The sequence below is a fragment of the Spermophilus citellus genome (assembly GCF_964194105.1).
Source record: "Spermophilus citellus genome assembly, chromosome: X".
In the NCBI taxonomy this organism is placed as follows: Eukaryota; Metazoa; Chordata; class Mammalia; order Rodentia; family Sciuridae; genus Spermophilus; species Spermophilus citellus.
The window spans coordinates 87,532,050-87,550,142 of NC_138190.1; the positions used below are offsets into that span (position 1 = coordinate 87,532,050).

The 18,093-nt window shown below is 38.8% G+C and overlaps 1 protein-coding gene across 1 annotated transcript in view; it reads right to left on the minus strand.

The window, feature by feature from the left end:
• The window catches only part of CENPI (centromere protein I), an 86,871-nt gene that overhangs the window by 18,384 nt on the left and 50,394 nt on the right, over positions 1 to 18,093 (minus strand). The window contains exon 16 of the mRNA XM_081277851.1: positions 8,666 to 8,760. Within this exon, the coding sequence (XP_081133977.1) occupies positions 8,666 to 8,760 (95 nt within the window). The remainder of the gene's footprint in view (positions 1 to 8,665; positions 8,761 to 18,093) is intronic.

Sequence of the window (18,093 nt, forward strand, 5' to 3'; positions counted from 1 at the left end):
CGTAGGGGAAAAACAGATCAAGAGAGCCCAGCTCACTAAATTCCTACAAATAGTCAATGATGTCTGTCCATCGTTTTTCTGAGGAAAAATTGCCTTATTTACATACTTGGGAGAGGCTAGGTAGAAAGCTATTTAAAGGTTGCCTCTCCGCTAAACTACCCAGAGGTACAATAGAGAATATTCAAAAAGTCTGGACTGCCTTACAAATGTGTCTTTTCGTGGACTGAGAAGAGGACCACTGGTCCTCCAAGGAATTGTTGGAAGGGCTGCAGAATGCAATTAGGACCTTTGAACATGACAGCCTTGAGCCGTTCCAAGACGAATTTCTCTGTCCGTGCCTGGGCTTAAGGGTGGAGTCAAGTCACGCCCTGTCTGTAGCTTGTAAACCTCAGACATAAAGGCTTGGGGCAAGACCTAAGACTATTCAAATTACAGCAGATGGGGTAAAGAGTGATTCACAAGCATGTCAGTGAAACTGGTTGGTAGGGGTGGGTGCTATAGAGGAAGCCAGCCTGGATTGAGCATCAGGAAGGCAAATCCAAGATGGAAGGGAGGAAACCACAAGGGAAAATTCCGGAGAGGCCAAGCTGCAGAGTTCAGAGGATTCCCAGTCTGATGAAGAAAGTGAGCTGGGAATGGGTTTTAGTAATCTGTGGTTGGGTGGTCCTGCTTCCACCATCTGGACACAGCCACTCCCCTCCGGGAGAAAGAGGTTCAGCCACTCCGACATGGCTGTGGCCAAACTCTCACTGCTCCAACGTGGCTTTAAGGGTGCACTGGGGGAAGGAGAAGACATTACAGGTTTCTAGCTTTTTCCAGTTTTTCAGCAGGTAGACAAGCAAAACCAGTGTGTTTGAATGCACACTGTGGTTCCTTTTAAAACTATGAAGGAGCTGAAAAATGCTTGTTGCACTTATGCTCCAAGTTCAACTTTTGTTCAGAGCTTGATTGAATCAATCTGCAGTAAGTCATTACCACCTCATGACTGGATTACGTTAGTCAAAGCATATCTATCAAGAGGTGATTTATTATTATGGAGATCAAACAGGACGGATTTCTGCACTGAACAAGCTGATAGGAATCACAGACATGGTACTGACAATCCCATAGAGATGTTAACTGGAATGGGACCATTTGCAGGTTTAGAATAGTTAAATTATGATTTACCAATTTATGATCAGATTAGTACATGTGCTAGGAGAGCCTGGAGAGAACTACCAAACAAAGATGAAAAAATTTTAGATTTCAGTCAGATCCGGCAAGGACCAGAGGAGACATTCTTGGATTTTGTAGTTTGCCTTTACCAGGCAGCTAATAGGACCATTGGTGACTTAAATGCATCTGAGGTTTTGGTCAAACAATTAGCTTTTGAAAATGCCAAAAGTCTGCCAGGAAATTATCCAACCCCATTGGAAAAAAGAAACTCTTTCTGAATTTATTTGCCTTTTCTCTGATGTGGGTCCGGTGCAATCACAAGGTTTGACTATCACTGCGGCTTTAAAGCAAGTTTTACATCCTCAGTCTAGGAAATGACACTCTCAGAGGCAATGTTTTAACTGTGGTAAGACTGGGCACATGGCTAGGGACTGTGGGTCGTCATGCAGCCAGGGAGATCCACCTGGTTCCCGCTGGCGCCACTGAAGAGGTGACCATGTGGCGTGGAGAGGCTCTGGCAGGCATTGCAGAGGTGGCCAGCTGCCATTTGTGGCTCCACTTCCATCTTTACTGCCAGGGAAACTGGACATGGGGCCTGCCCCAAACCCACCAAACAGTAGGGGCGCTGCAGTTTACACTAAAAGAGGAGCCTTGGGCTCACAGTCAGACATCATCAAGCCTAGCCCAGCTGGCCCAGCATTACTATGCTTCCCGGATGCTTCCACCCCAGGGGCCGAGAGCTTGGGACTCTGAGTAGCCATGGGACTAATTTTAACTCCTGAAATGGGCCCACGACAAATTCCTACAGGGATTAATGGGCCTCTGCCGCAAAATACCATAGGCCTAGTGTTAGGATGAAGCAATTTAAGTCAAAGAGGAATTCAAATATTGCCGGGTGTTATTGATCCAAATTTTGAAGGAGATTGTTGAGAGCCACAGTTTAGTGGGAATGAGGCCTGGCATTTTGCTAGAGGGAATGGTTGAAAGGTGACCCTGCTCCGGGATTAGGGCAGATCCTGCTGGGATTAGGGCGGATCCTGCTGCCTCAGGCGCCAGCTACTTTTTGAGTTCTCATGGGGGTTCTGAGAGAATTGGCACACAGAGCCTGGTGGAGGGAGTGTGTTCCCAGAAAGTGTGTGTAGAGTGCCAGTGAGAGTTCGGGAATAAAGGGTGGCTGTTTGAACCTACAAGGCTTTGTGGCGGCTCGGTTATTTGTGTCCAGACAGACTGCGGCAAGAGATCAGGGTTACTGTTCAATCAATTGATTATTCAGCTTTCTCCAAGGGATGTGATAGCACAATTAATATTCTTGCCTTGTCAGTCCTCCAATGGCCCAGGTGAAAACCCAAGTTTCAGGTCCCTGGACCAGGTGTATTAGGCTCAATTGGTTAGACAGGAGCGCCCTCTATTGAATCTTAAAACCAATCATAAAAATTTCAGAGGTGTGTTTGATGCAGGAGCAGACAAGTCAGTTATTTCTAGCAGGTACTGGCCAAAGAATGGCCTTTACATATTGCACCTGCCAGCTTAAATGGGATTGGTCAAATTTCTCAACCTGAACAAAGTGCTCAATATCTTTGGTGAAAGGATAAAGATGGTAATTGTGGAGTCTTTAAACCTTATGTCCTAGACACCTTGCCAGTAAATTTATGGGGTCAAGATATTCTAAGCAGCTTGAGCTTGTTATTAATAACTCCAAACTCCATTGTGTCATTTCAGGGACTTAATCAAAAATTTATTTCTCCTAGGAAATTTGAAGGGAATTCACATGAAGGGTATGTACCTATAACCTAGTCTCCCCAGAGAAGACTAGTTAATTCATCCAGCCAAAACTTTTGGCAGGGGCACTGACTTTCTTCCCAGCCCCCCCCCAAAAAAAAAACATCAGAAAAGATTAACTGACTTACAGAAGAGCAATCTGGGTTTGTCAGTGACCCTTAACAAGGGAGAAACTTAAAAGAGCCAATATGTTGGTCCTGGAACAACTTCAGGCTGACCATATCGAACCTATTTTTAGTCCAATTTTTGTAATTAAGAAAAAGTGTGGTAAATGGAGGTTGTTGCAAGATCTCAGGACAATTAATCATGTTACCAAGCCCACAGGAGCTTTACAACCACAGCTTCCTTCTCTTACAGGCATTCCTTTAGATTATCATCTAATGATGATAGATCTAAAAGATTGTTTTTTCACTATCCAGATGATTGTAAAAACATTTGCTTTTAATGTTCCAGCAATAAATTTTAAAGAACTAGTTAAGAGATATTGCTGGAAAGTATTATCTCAGGGTATATGTAATAGTTCAACTCTTTGTCAAAATTTTGTGGCACAAGTTATCACGCCAATAAGGGAAAAATTCCCTGATGCATACATTATTCATTTAATGGATGATATACTTTTAGCTCATGCTAGTCCAGATATACTTTTAAAAGTTTTTGCTCAATTAGAAAATTCACGTACTGCAATGCGTTTGTGCATAGCACCTGAAAAGGTGCAGAAACATCTCCTTTTTGGTATCTAGGTAATATAAAAGAAGGATGCACAATTCGTCCTCAAAACTTACAAGAGTCAAAGGATTACACACCCTTAATGATTTTCAAAAATTACTAGGTGATATTAATTGGCTGAGACCATATTTAAAACTAACAGATTTGAGTCTTTTGTTTCAGATTTTACAGGGGGACTGTTCTCCGACTTCTCCTTGTTAGCTCTCAACAGAAGCAAGAACGGCCTTAAAGAAGGTTGAATTTGCTATTAAAAGTGCTCATCTTACAGAATTAACCCACAGGAGCCTACATATTTATTAATATTTCCCACTGCTTATGCTCCTACAGGAGTGATATGGCAATCATTGGGAGATATTGAATGGATCCACTTAGTTCATTCTCTTCAAAAGTCATTAACTACTTTTTATGATTTTGTTGCTAAGTTGGTTATTAAAGGCAGAACTCAAGTTTTACAGCTGGTTGGATCATAACCTAATATTGTTTTTATCCCTTATTCTACTCAACAAAATGATTGGCTTTTCCAAACTTCTAATACTTGGCAAGTAGCTTTTGCTAATTTTCCTGGTCAGATAGGAAGTCACTATCCTCATGATAAAATTATTCAATTTGCCTTAGTAACTACATTTATTTTTCCAAAATTGTGCATGCTCAACCAATAGTTGGAACACTATCCATGTTCACTGATGGGTCAAGTTCAGGTAAAGCAGGTTTATATAGCCATGCTCAGACAGAGGTAATCCTGCACAATGAGCAGAACTTCAGGCTTTCATGTGTGCTTTAAATCATTTTTCAAATGAGTCAATTAATATTTATTCTGATAGTTTACATGCAGTTGGAGTTACAAAAAATATTGAAACTTCACCTATTGGGTACACACCATCACAAAGAGTTATTCAATTTGTTTCATACCTTGCAGAAGACAGTTCAAACACATCAACATGCATGTTTTATAGGCCATACACAGGCCCACACTAATCCCCCAGGGCCGTTAACATCAGGTAATGATAAGATTGATAAACTGGTTGCTGTTTGTCAGCAACTGTCTTTGTATGACTGTGCACAGGCTTCACGTTCATTACATTGTCAAAATGCTTCTAATTTGCATAAAAATTTCATTATTACTAGAGAGCAAGTGCGTCAAATTGTACATCAATGCCCACAATGTGTTGTACACATTCCATCTTTACCATCTGGGGTAGATCCCCACGGGTTATGACCAAATCAGTTATGGCAAATGGATGTAACTCACATTCCTCAATTTGGCAAATAATGTTATGCACATGTAATTGTAGATACTTATTCCAGATTTATCTTTGCCACAGACATGCAAAAGAAAATACGCAACATTTTATTTCTCATTGCCTAGCTGCCTTTGCAGTATTAGGATGTCCTTTACAGATTAAAGCTGATAATGCACCAGCTTATACTAGCTCTTCTTTTCAGCAGTTCTACCAACAGTTTCATATGACCATAAAACAGGTATTCCTTACAACCCTCAGAGTCAAGCCATTGTAGAACGAGCTCATTTATCTATTAAACTATAATTACAAAAACAGAAAGGGAGAAATAGGACCCCTCCCAAAATAACCTTAACCATGCCTTGTTTGTTTTAAATTTTCTAAATTGTGACTCAGAAGGTCACAATGCAGCTGAGAGACACACATCTTCCACAGTAACAGATTCTTTAAGCCAAGTTTGGTGGAAAGATTTACAAACAGGTCAATGGAAAGGACCAGATCCAGTGATGATATGGGGTAGAGGTCATGCTTGTATTTTCCCAGAAGGTGCAATTTATCCTACTTGGGTACCTGAATGTGCCATCAGACATGGAGGACCTAGAGCGAAGGTTCAAATGACTGAGGATCGATCCAGAGATGACTCCTTACAAGAAGAGGAAGGATGAGGGGGTAAAAAAAAAGATGACCCAGAGAGACCCAACGGTGAAACTACCCTCATGGAAGTTGTTGAAAAATCTGACGCTGCAGGCTGAGCAGATGATCCAGTAGCAAGGAAGGACTAAGTCTCCAGCTATGAGCTTAAAGCAATGCTAGCTGTATTGAGCTGCCAGGTAACTGGGACACAGGGAGAAACGTATCTACATACTTTCCAGATCCACCTTTAGTACACCCAACGGTATGGACTAGAGAATCCATCCCACTATTTACTAATGACTCACATATGATGGGAGGTTTTACAGACACCCATAGTACTCCCATCCAGATGACTGGATTTAATTATTCTGGCTGCAGCGGTCAGTTACCTATGTGTTGGTCCCTCAATAAATATGCTGGCTGTCTAAAAGTGTCCTTTGAGGAAAACAGCAGTTGGGGGGCCTAGACCAGCTAATCATACTGGCCTCAAGTACTCAAAGCCATATTAGAACAGTTATTAAAAGGGATTCTCTCATAACAAGCCAGTCATTTCAGCAGAATGTTCATTAATACCTCACTGTCCTAACCGTTCTGCAATAGAAATTGGCACATTCCCTAAATGGATGGATTGTATAAATACCTTCCCAATACAGCATAAATTGTCTAGAAATAGTGGGTATATTTTAGACTGGTCTCCGAGGACTGACAAAAAACAATTACATAAGGGTGCTGCCATGACCCCTGGAGGATTTGTTAGTAACATCTTGATCTTCAGCAAAGGTGGCATTCAGAAAGATGGCTGGCATTTGATTGCAGCCTCAGAATGTTTACATTTTACTGACAAACCTTTACCTGACTTTGTAGGCAGAAATTGTAGTAAGGAAGGTTCTTATCATGGCCTGTGAGCCTGTGTTCAATCTCCTTATGTTTTAATTACTAGAGATGTGAAAGTCAAAAGAAAAGACGATATATATCTTGTAGCCTGTAATAAATGTAATTTAACTAATTGTATCACCAGATACAATACAGAGAAGGGAACACTGATACTTCACCAGCCCTCTTTTGTTGTATTGCCAGCTAATATCTCAGAGCCATGGTATGCTGATCCTGGTTTTCAAGTGTTACAACAAATACATGCCCAGCTGACTAGACCTAAGTGAGCTCTTGGACTTATAATACTTGGAGTGGCTGCCTTAATTTCATTTATTGCTTCCATGGTCACAGCTTCAGTGGCCAAAATATTCAGCATGCAGATTTTCTTAATAATTTGGCTCAGAACACTTCCAAAGCTCTTTTTAGTCAGATAAATACTGAGGAAAGGATTGAAACTAAGCGAGATGCCTTAGAAGCTACTGTCATAAATGTTGATAATGAGCTTTCAGCTTTAAGGTTCAAGGAAAGACTCAAATGTCATACTGATTATAAATATGTGTGTGTTACTGCTGCCAAATACAGTGCTTCCCAATGGAATTGGGAAATGGTTAAAAACCATTTATTAGGTATTTGGCAGAACAATAATTACAACTTGGATCTTTTGGAGTTACATCATCATATCCAAGATATACAAAAAAGTAAGATTAATTTTTCAGATCCTACCTCTTTACCTGATCAAATACTTCAAGAGTTGAATGGTTTTAACCGTGGAAACATACTAAAACATTCTACATGGTATATTATTGGACTGTTCTCTTTGCTATTAATCCTCTCTTGCAGTCATAGGATGTTGTGCCTTCAGAACAAGAATTCTAGATAGTGACTCATCACATACTTTTTCAAAGAAAGAAGGGGGAATATGTTGGGAGCTGCTCTGGAAATATGCCCTTAAGTCCTGAGCAAGAGATACTGAACAATTATTGCACCCCACAATAACTTGGGCTTTACCTCTGCTTGGATAATTAGGCATGGCTCCAGGAGTAGGCGTTACCTGGTGGGACTGAGTTACACTCACCTGTTCCTTTGTAATCCTACCCTTTGTCCCTTTTTTCAGATAGGATGTTCTAAGAAACAGCATCCCCCAATAAAAGCCAACTCCAGAACGTGCACTCCCTATCTCTCATCAGCCTCTCGTGACTTTCTCTTGTCCCCCTGTGGGAGCCTGAGGCTGGGAGCCAGGGAAGCCATCCTAAAACTTATAAAAAGTTATTCCGTGTCTGCATGGTAGGCTGGATGGGAGCAGCATGAAATGCTCAAAAAAGGTAAATTAATTGATAAAAAAGTAGATTAGTTGTTGCCAGGGCACAACAGGGGAATGTCTGCTAATAGGTATAGCATTTCTTTGGGGGAATAATGAACACATTCTGAAATTAGATGTACAACTTTGTGAATATACTAAACCCCAAGAAATTGTGTACTCATAAGGATAAACTTTATGCTATGTGTATTAATTATATCTCAAAAAACCCTGGTATTTTTACAAAAATGATCCAGGAAGTAGAAGGATTTATAGATTAAAAAAAGGTTAATCATAAGTTAACTTTTGAAGGTGGATGATGAGTATCTAGAGATAACAATGCACTATTTTCTCTACTTTTAATTATGTTTGCAACTTCCTATAATATAAAGTTTTTAAATGCTATAAAATAATGTGGCTGATAATAGAATAATATGATTATGTATTTCCTTGAAATCCAGTCTTTTACTTCCACTTTTAGGGTAAAGCACACATTTAATGGAAATTTGGGCTCTTTAACCCAAAAGTCAAAATAAATTAATACACCTAACCAAATTACACCAGAGGAATGTAAAAATCAAAATTGTATGGCAAAAATTACCTCAAAAAATTTCTACTCATCATCAAAATTGGCTTTACATATATAAGAATACATTTTATAAAGTGAGTTAGGCTGAATGGAAGTCAAAGTTGCAATGCTAATCTCAGCTCTCCAGTGTTTTGCTAAGTAACTCATACCAAGTGCTTTGAGGCTAAAGGGCTGCTTTCTGACATATAATAGGAACCTGGAGAATTAACTTCTCTTTTTGTGGGGAAGAAGAGTGAAAAGTAACAAAAAAGTATTTCAGAAAAGTACTACCAAGCATTTATAAGAAACCATAAGGTTTCATGACACACTATTAAACTTCATATGCAAACATTTTTATATAGATTATCTTTTCTGGAGGACTGTAAGATAACTCACAGAAGACTGCTTGTCAGAGGTTTCATGCGAATGTCCACAGAAAGCCACAACAGCCAGTTCTGCAGTAGCTCTTTCAGACTCTGAAGAACACTACACTGAGGGGGCAAAACAAAACAAAACAAAAATTCATTCAAGATATCATTCAGACACAACAATGTTCAGAACAGAGGGTAGAGGCAGAAGGGACCATAGAGACGACTGTCTTAGAACTCAATAGGTGCTGCTCCAACATGGTAATTCTCCAGGTGACAGATGACCTCAAACACAAGTTTATTTTGCCATTTTCTCTACAAGAAACTCACCTCAACAGGACTGGCCTAAAACAAGACTTTTTTCTCTAAATTATATTCATTTATAACAAATATTATATCATCAAATGAAAACATCCTTTCCAGGAGTGGTAGAGCATGCCTGTAATTCCAGCTACATGGGAGACTGAGGCAGAAGGAGCTCAAGTTCAAGGCCTGCCTAGGCAACTTAATGAGACCCTACCTCAAAATAAAAAGGGGCTAGCGAGAGGATGTGAAAAAAAAGGGACAATTTTACACTGTTGGTGGGACTGAAAAATAGTACAACCACTATGGAAATAAATATGAAGGTTCCTCAAAAGATTAGACATGGAGGGCTGGGGATATAGCTCAGTTGGTAGAGTGCTTGCCTCACATGCACAAGGTACTGGGTTCAATCCTCAGCACCACATACACACACACACACACACACACACACACACACACAAAAAAAAAAGACTAGACATGGAACTACCATATGACCCAGCTATACCACTCCTTGGAATTTATCCTGAAGAAGTAAAGTCATCTTACTTCAGCAATACATGCATATCCATGTTTATAGCAGCACAGTTCACAGCAATCAAATAACCAAATTAGGAAACCAGCCTAGGTGTCTATCAATGGATAAAGAAAATGTAGTATATATACACAATGAAATTTTATTCATCCATAAAGAAACATGAAAATTATGTCATTTGTGGGAAAATGGATGGAACTAGAGACCATCATGTTAAGTGAAATATGTCTAACTCAGAAGGTCAAGGGTCATATTTTCTCTCCTATGCGGAACCTAGAGGGAAAAAAGGAAAAGAAAGGTGGGAGTGGATCTCCTAAAAATCAGAGAGAGATCAGAAGAGGAAAATGAACAGGGGTGGTGGGTAGAGAGGGAGGAGTAAGTATTGGGGAGTGATAGTGGACAAATTATATTGTTACAATGTGTGCATGTACAAAGATGTAACAACAAATGTCATTATTGTGTACAACTATAATGCACCAATTAAAAATGTGGGGGAGGGGCTGAGGTTGTGGCTCAGCGGTGAAGCGCTTGCCTAGCATGTGCGACGCCCTGAGTTCATTCCTCAGCACCACATAAAAATAAATAAATAAAGGTACTGTGTCCAAGAATAACTAAAAAAATATTTTAAAACATGTGGGGGAAAGGGGCTGGGATAAGCCAGGCACATTGGTGCATGCCTTTAATCCCAGAGGCCCGGGAGGATGAGACAGCAGGATTGAGTTCAAAGACAACCTCAACAACTTAGCAAGGCCCTAAGCAACTCAGTGAGACCCTGTCTCTAAATAAATAAATTTTTAAAAAGGGTGGGGATGTGGTTCAGTAGTTAAGTGCCACTGAGTTTACTCCCCAGTACCAAAAAAAAAAAAAAAAAAAAAAAACGGGTGAGGGCTGGGATATAAAGTAGAATGATATTATGTAATTTGCTGACAAATGGATGGAACTGGAGAACATTATGCTGAGTGAAATACGCCAGATTCAGAAAGTCAAAGTTCAAATGTGTCTCTTACATGTGGAAGCTAGAGAAAAATAAGAAATTTTAAAAGAGGGGGTGGGTGATCTTTTGAAAACAGAAGGGAGAACAAGGGAAGAGAGGAAAGGAATGAAACAGAGGGAGGAGGGATAAGAAAGGGGAATGAGAGCAGAATGAAATTAACCAAACTATGCCACATACAAGTACGAACATATTACAATGAATTCCACTTTTTTTGTATAAATATAATACACCAACTTAAAAATTAATTTAGAGTTCTGGGGAGTGATAATGGCCAAATTATACTGTTACATTATGTGTATGTATGAATATGTAAAACAACTCCCAACATTATGTACAGCTATAATGTACCAATAAATAATGTGGAAAAATTATTTTAAAAACCTAAATAAAATTAAAAGGGGTGGGGATGTAGTTCAGTGGTAGAGAGCCCCTGAGTTTAATCCCCAGTGGACACATGGGAACCAAACAAACAAAAACAAAAAAAATTATCATTATTGTCCCCTCTTAGAGATCCTTTGAAGTTGCTACAGATGAGTTTCCCACCCCTTGTACCTTGTGATCCACAACTACAAGTTACTTTCTTAATATTTATTTTTTATTTATAGGCAACCACAATATCTTTTTATTTTATTTTTATGTGGTGCTGAGGATTGAACCCATTGCCTCACACATGGTAGGTTAGTGGTCTACCTCTGAGCCACAACCCCCGACCACAAGTTACTTTCTTTTTGAAGGTCATAAAATTTATCTTTTCTGACCTTGAAAATCAAATAATTCTAATTTTTCCTTTCTCAGGCTTTGCCTTGATTTCCCAGGATTGTCTTCACATATAAAAAGTAAGAGTCATAATAGAAATTCACCCAGGTATTAATGATTATAAACTATAGAATCTATAAATCTAAAACCTTTCTTAAATATCTTTAATAAAGAATGGCCTAGTTACAGGAATATTTCCAGCAATAGGGTGCATACTACTACTTCACAGAACATTCAATTACTTTTTTTTCCCTAGAAATTGACACTTCAGTCCAGCATGGTGGCCCACACCTATAATCCCAACAACTTGGAAGGCTGAATCAGGAGTATCACAAGTTTGAAGGCAGCAATTTAGTGAGACCCTGTCTCAAAAAATAAAAAGGGCTGAGGATAGAGCTCAGTAGTAAAGCATCCCTGGGTTTAATCCCCAGTACCCACCCCTACATACACACACACACACACACACACACACACACACACACACACTAAAAAGAAAAAAAAGAAACTGATACTTCATGTTCATATTAAAAATATGTCCAAGTTGAAAGCAACCTGGGTCATCTAAAACAATATTGACTTAGAAAATCCCTCTGCTAGGGAATTTTATAATTTGAAAAAAATCAATATTACAATGCTAAATATACAAATCAAAAAGGTTTATTTCCCCACCCACCTACTCTACCCCACAACAAAGGAAGGTTTTCATGTTTATGGAAGGGGACAAAAAAAAAGGTAAGAAGATGTGTATGTAGAATCTTTTCTACATACACATCCCTAGTAGACAAATGTTAAACCTCTGCTTGACCTCCTCCACTGTTAGGAAATATGCACTACCTGTGAAAATCCTTTATTCCTTTTTAAGTCTGCTCTACCTGTAATAAGATGCTGTCTTCTAAGCCAGGCATAGTGATATACACTTGTAATCCCAGCAACTCAGGAGGCTGAGGTAGGAGGATGGCAAGTTCAAGGCCAGTCTCTGCAACTTAGCAAGGCCCTAAGCCACTTAGCAAGACCCTATCTCAAAATAAAAAATAAAAAGGGGTAGGATGTAGCTCAGTGTTAAAGCACCCCTGGGTCCAATCCCCAGTACCTAAATAAGTAAATAAATACTGCCCTCTAGCTAACTCTGCCTCTTATACAGAGAACCTCCATGTTTTAATTAAAGATCCTTTAAAAACCTGAAAGGAACCAAAAGATCTTACTCTGTTTTTCTTCCAGGCAAAATCTCCCTAGTTCCTTTACTATCTCAGGATAAAAAGTTTGAAGTTATCTTGTATCCTTCATGCTTTTTTTCCAGTCACCAAATCCTATCAAGTTTTTCCTTCAAAATGTCCAACTTATTCATTTCCTTCCCAATTCCACTATAATTACCCTATACCAGTCCTTCACATCTCTATTCTCCTAGCTAGTCTCCCATATTCTAGTCTCATCTCCCAAACCCTAATTCTTTCTCCATGGCTGCTAGACCCTTGTATTTGAAGCACTCTATCAAGTGCACATTGCAGTGTTTAATGCTTTAGCAAAGGAACAGCAGTATGTATATGTCACATGAAGATGCTCAAGACAGCTATCTATTTCTACAACAGAAACTAAATAGAAATAATAATGGAGAAATGACTAAATAGATTGTAGTACTATGACTATGGTGCCACTATTAGAAATATTATGAAGACTATGTGGAAACATGGAATTGTTATGCAATGATAACTTTGTATTTGGTTTTTAAAATTTATGTCCATTATGTCTGAAATTGTATAGAAAATGATAAATCAATAAGAACAAAAATTGAACAATTAACGTTCCAAAGCAAAGACATCATGGTTATGGAGGGTTTATGGGGCTTTTCCTATGCAAAATTCTACAATGAAAAAAAAAGTTTTTTTTATGACAGACACAATCAATCAGGCACAAACAAAATGTACTAGAATGTTAAAATACTTTTATAGATTTTAAAATATTATTCATTTATTAAACTAAGGTGGTAGTCAAACCATACAATAATAAGGCAATAATAAGTTACTATAAAGCCTCTGAAACTAATTGAATTTCTAGCTAATTCTACCCTATTTCATGTTTCTATTATTCTTAGTCACCTCCTAAAATATATGCTCCTTTGGATATATATCCTTATATTTCTCTGTGCTTCATGTCCCCTTTCATTAATCCTAGCCTTCTAAAATCTCTCAGTTGCAATACCCTAAACTTTTATTCAATGTTAACCTACACCCACACATTCATATTCTAAAAGTATGCTTCTCTTTTCACCATAATTATATTCTGATTCTGGCTTAGTGGTTAAGAACTTCTGGGTTCAATCCCTGATACCAAAAACAAAACAAAATAAAAATCAAATAGACCTTCTATTTAATCAGGTGACACGGGGGAAAAATTTCTCCTTGTTTCAGAATGTTTACAAATATTTTATCAGTTACAGAACCTCATAAGTCAAACATCTACCAACAGATGAATTAAAGACCCCCATTTTAGATTGCATTTTGCTAGTTTTTCTCATGTCTTTGACTATTCTTTGATTTTCAAAACACAAAATTGTCTATCTCCAACATTATTTCCAAACAATTATTTCTCCTTCCTTGTGTAAAAAACCCTTTCTCCTTTGATGCTCACATTATCCAACTACACTACCATTTACATTTTTGTTTGTTTGTTTTAGCAGTGCTGAGGATAAAACCCAGGGCCTTATGCATGGTAGGAAAGTGTTATATCACTGAGGTATACCCATATCCCCACTTTATTTCCCCAAATCTCTACTATCTATCTCCTGGAAACTCATCCACATTCATTGAGGACCTCAACACTCTGCTTTGTATCCTGCCATTGACAACTCAGTTATGTCAGTGTCCCCCCAAAGATAATCCACTCAACACTTCAGCTGTATTTTCTTTACCTTAAATCAAACAGCCTTCACTTTCACTTACCTTACCTACTTCTATAGCCACACACTAGATTCTGTCATAACCTAAATTGAACCACCACTGAAATCTACTACTTTTGTGTTGTAACTTTCTATTTTTCCTCACACCCTCAACTCCAACTAACTATACTCTTGCTATTCAACTTCACATTCAATCCTTTGATTACTTCATTTTAACTTCTATTTTCAAGCTTAACCTTCTCTTATCCTTATTTCTCTATATAGAACAGACCACACTGTCAATCATTCTCAATTCTCTTGCACTCCATTCAATCAAAACTCCAGATTCATTCAATTTTTTTATATTTATTTTTCAGTTGTAGTTGCACACAATACCTTTATTCATTTATTTTTTTTATGTGGTGCTGAGGATCGAACCCAGCCTAGCACATGCTAGGCTCTACCACTGAGCCACAACCCAGCCCCAGATTCATTCAATTTTAATACATATTTTCTCTTCTACATTATTAAGCTGAAGAAAATTACAAAACTATAGGTGTTAGTGCCACTCCAAATTTATGTTCTCCAACTTCAGCAGGACCCTTAATGAAGCTCAATAATTCTTTGTCATTGATCAGTGCATGTTCTTGCTCCCCTCCCCATCTGTGTAGGCTGTCCTACCTAGATAACCACCCCAAGTCCTTCTTTTTTTTTTTTAAAGAGAGAGACAGAGAGACAGAGAGAGAGAGAGAGAGAGAGAGAGAGAGAGAGAGAGAGAGAGAGAGAGAATGAATTTTAATATTTAGTTTTTAGTTATCGGTGGACACAACATCATTGTTTGTATGTGGTGCTGAGGATTGAACCCGGGCTGCACGCATGCCAGGCGAGCGCGCTACCTCTTGAGCCACATCCCCAGCCCCCAAGTCCTTCTTCTTAATTCTTTCCTATGTAACATGCTTCCTATTTTGAAAACTTCAACAGTCTTAGGCACAAATTATTTTATTTTCTTGCCCTTTCTTCCAACTCTACAAATATATCTACATATCCACCTAACCATATGTCCTTCCCCATACAGTTTTAGAAGATAAGTGGTGCTTCCCATTTCTCACCATCCATTCAAGCAAACCCCTCTACCTAGTCCCTAACCCTTGTTTAAGTTTTTATTTAGAGACAGGTTCTCACTGAGTTGCTTAGTACCTCACTAAGTTGCTAAAATTTTCAGCCTGTCCCTGTTTTTAACTAGCTCTTTCGGCTCTATTTATAAACACTCAGGTTTCTCTCTCTCATTCTGGGGGAAACAAACAAGCAAATACAACTTCCTTTCAAAGTCCCAATAAAAATATCTCTTTCTGAACCTCTTCTTTTTAGGCAAATTTGAAGCATGCTCTGTAACCAGTGTCTTCACTTTTTTTTTTCTACAATGCTGGGGATCAGCCCAGGGCTTCGCACATACTAGGCAAACACTCTACCACTAAATTATATCCCCAGCTGTCTTAACTTTTTCACTTTGTATTCACCCTTCAAACCTCACAACCTGGCTTCTGGATCCACACTGTATTAAAATTAGTCACAAAGTTAGCCAAAATCTCGGTATTATTAATTCCAAAAGAAAAAAAGAAGTGGCATCTTTCCTGGAATATTTGGCAACAGTATTCCTTCACTCCTTCATGATATCCTGTATTCCCTTTGTTTCCTTGCATTATTCTTCTCCTAGTTCTTTTCATACCTCTGTTAATTCCTTAAGGTAGCTTTACAGACTCTCCTCATTTTTAGCTTCAGAATTAAATACTGAATATTCCCTTGAGTTCTATCCTTGAAGACTGTCTGTTTTCCGTTCCATCTTCCCTCCCCCATCCCACCTCTCACTTTCATAGAAATACATGTATGTATGCATAAATGTGTATGTGCATTTTTGGTTTAACCATAAGAAACTGCTAATTGTCGACCATCTTTGACCTACATTTGGCAGTTGCATATGGTTCAACCCAATGTTTATAGATAAATAGCTCTTTAGTGGAATAAGATAAAAATATAGAGCTGGGGCTATAGCTCAGTGGTAGAGTGCTTGCCTAGCATGTGTGAGGTAGTGGGTTTGATCCTCAACATGGCAAAATATAAATAAATGAAATAAATGTATTGTGTCCATCTATAACTACACACACACACACACACACACACACACACACACACACACAATAAAAATAAACAGAAAAACCCAAATAGAAGATTAAGAGAAAATTACAAAAAATAAACTACAAAATGGAGCCTCTGAAAATTTATTAGCTGGAAGAATTGGTGTGTATTTTCATATGAATGATAACACTGATCAGGTAGTAAAAGTTATAAGCAATATAAATAAATCATATACACTGGGTTGGAAGGTCGTGGAGTAGAGGTGGCTACATTGTTAGATGCACCATGGCATGACACCAAAGTAGCAGGCATACAGTTTTTCAGTGAGGTGGGTGAAAGAGGGATTTCACTTAAGTGCTTAGGGACGCCGAAATTTCAGTACAGGAAACAAAGAAGAAAGCCTACTACCTGCAGCCGCTGTAACATACTCACCACAGACAAAGGGAAGGGAAGTAAAGGAAGCCACATTCCAAGCTGTCTTGTGCGGATAAACCTGAGATCAAAAACACTGCCTACTGGACTTGGGTGGTGGCTCAGAGGTAGAGCACCTGCCTCTCATGTGTGAAGCGCTGGGTTCAATACTCAGCACCACATAAAAATAAATAAATATTGTGTCCATCTACAACTAATGCCTACGCTTATCTGACCCAAGAAACTGCAGTATGTGCAGGTTCTTGAAAAGTGCACTCAGGTGTTTAAATAAGTGAGCTCTGTGTCTCAATTGGTCATGGAGAGCTGACATGGGAGCCATTTTAGGAGAGTATGCTCCCAAGGCATCTGTGGGACTCGGGAGATAAGAACACACACAAATACACACACACACACACACACACACACAAATATCCTGCAGGTGCCTATCGAGGGACCTAGGCAGTACCTGGCTGAACATGAGAAATGGCATTGGAGTAGACTAAACTCAGGGGGATTCTAGTCAGAAGGGCCAAGGGGAGTCTTCATGTCTGGTGGCTCACATGAGGGAACAGGGGTGAATACACTCAGGGACTAGTCCCAAGAAGGCTGTGCTCCTTGGGCAGCAGTGAGAAGAGGACTGGCCCATGATTAGCTTTCTTAGGAAGAAACCCGCATAAGTGATCTGCTAAAGTCTAACCTTAGGAATGGAACAATCCTGTCTTTCCAAAAAAGGTACCATTCAACAAAGCCAAATTAGACCTGAAGCCCTGAGGAATGGAACCAGCTGTCCATGAATTGAGATCACTGAAACTGTGAGCCCTCAAATTAACTCTTCCTCCTCTACAGCTATGCTAGTTGGGTCATTTTGTCACAGCAGTGACAAAATAGCTGACTAATACATATATCAAACAGCTTCAGTATTAGGCCACTTCAACAGGTAATTCAGAGAGCAACACAAAAACAGGAAGAGGTTAACATCCCCCACCCCTTGTTCTATCAATACATAGCTCAAAAAAAAAATGGAAAGAAAGACTATTTGACGTAGACAAGGACCACCTATTCTGGTCAAATATTTTGACCAACTCAGTGGAAAAGCTCTCTTCAATCTTCACCAAGATTTTGAAAAAAAAAAAAAATATATATATATTTTTTAATTTTTCTTCCTACTCCTTCCATGTGTGTGTATGTATGTGTGTATATACATGTGTGGATGTGTGTGTGTGCGTGTATGCAAGCATGTGAATTCTGGCTGTCCTGTTTCAGGGACATATATGCATACACTTATTTGTCTTTTTTTCTCTCACATTCAGCATTTTAAAAAATGTAATTATCTTTTCCTAGCATTGTTGTGTGAAGGTTTGGGTTCTTTAAACTGATATTATATGATTTTCATGTGTTTATTTCTCTTGTTTCTCTATCTTCTCCTGCTAAAGGCCAAATTCTATTGTTTTCCAT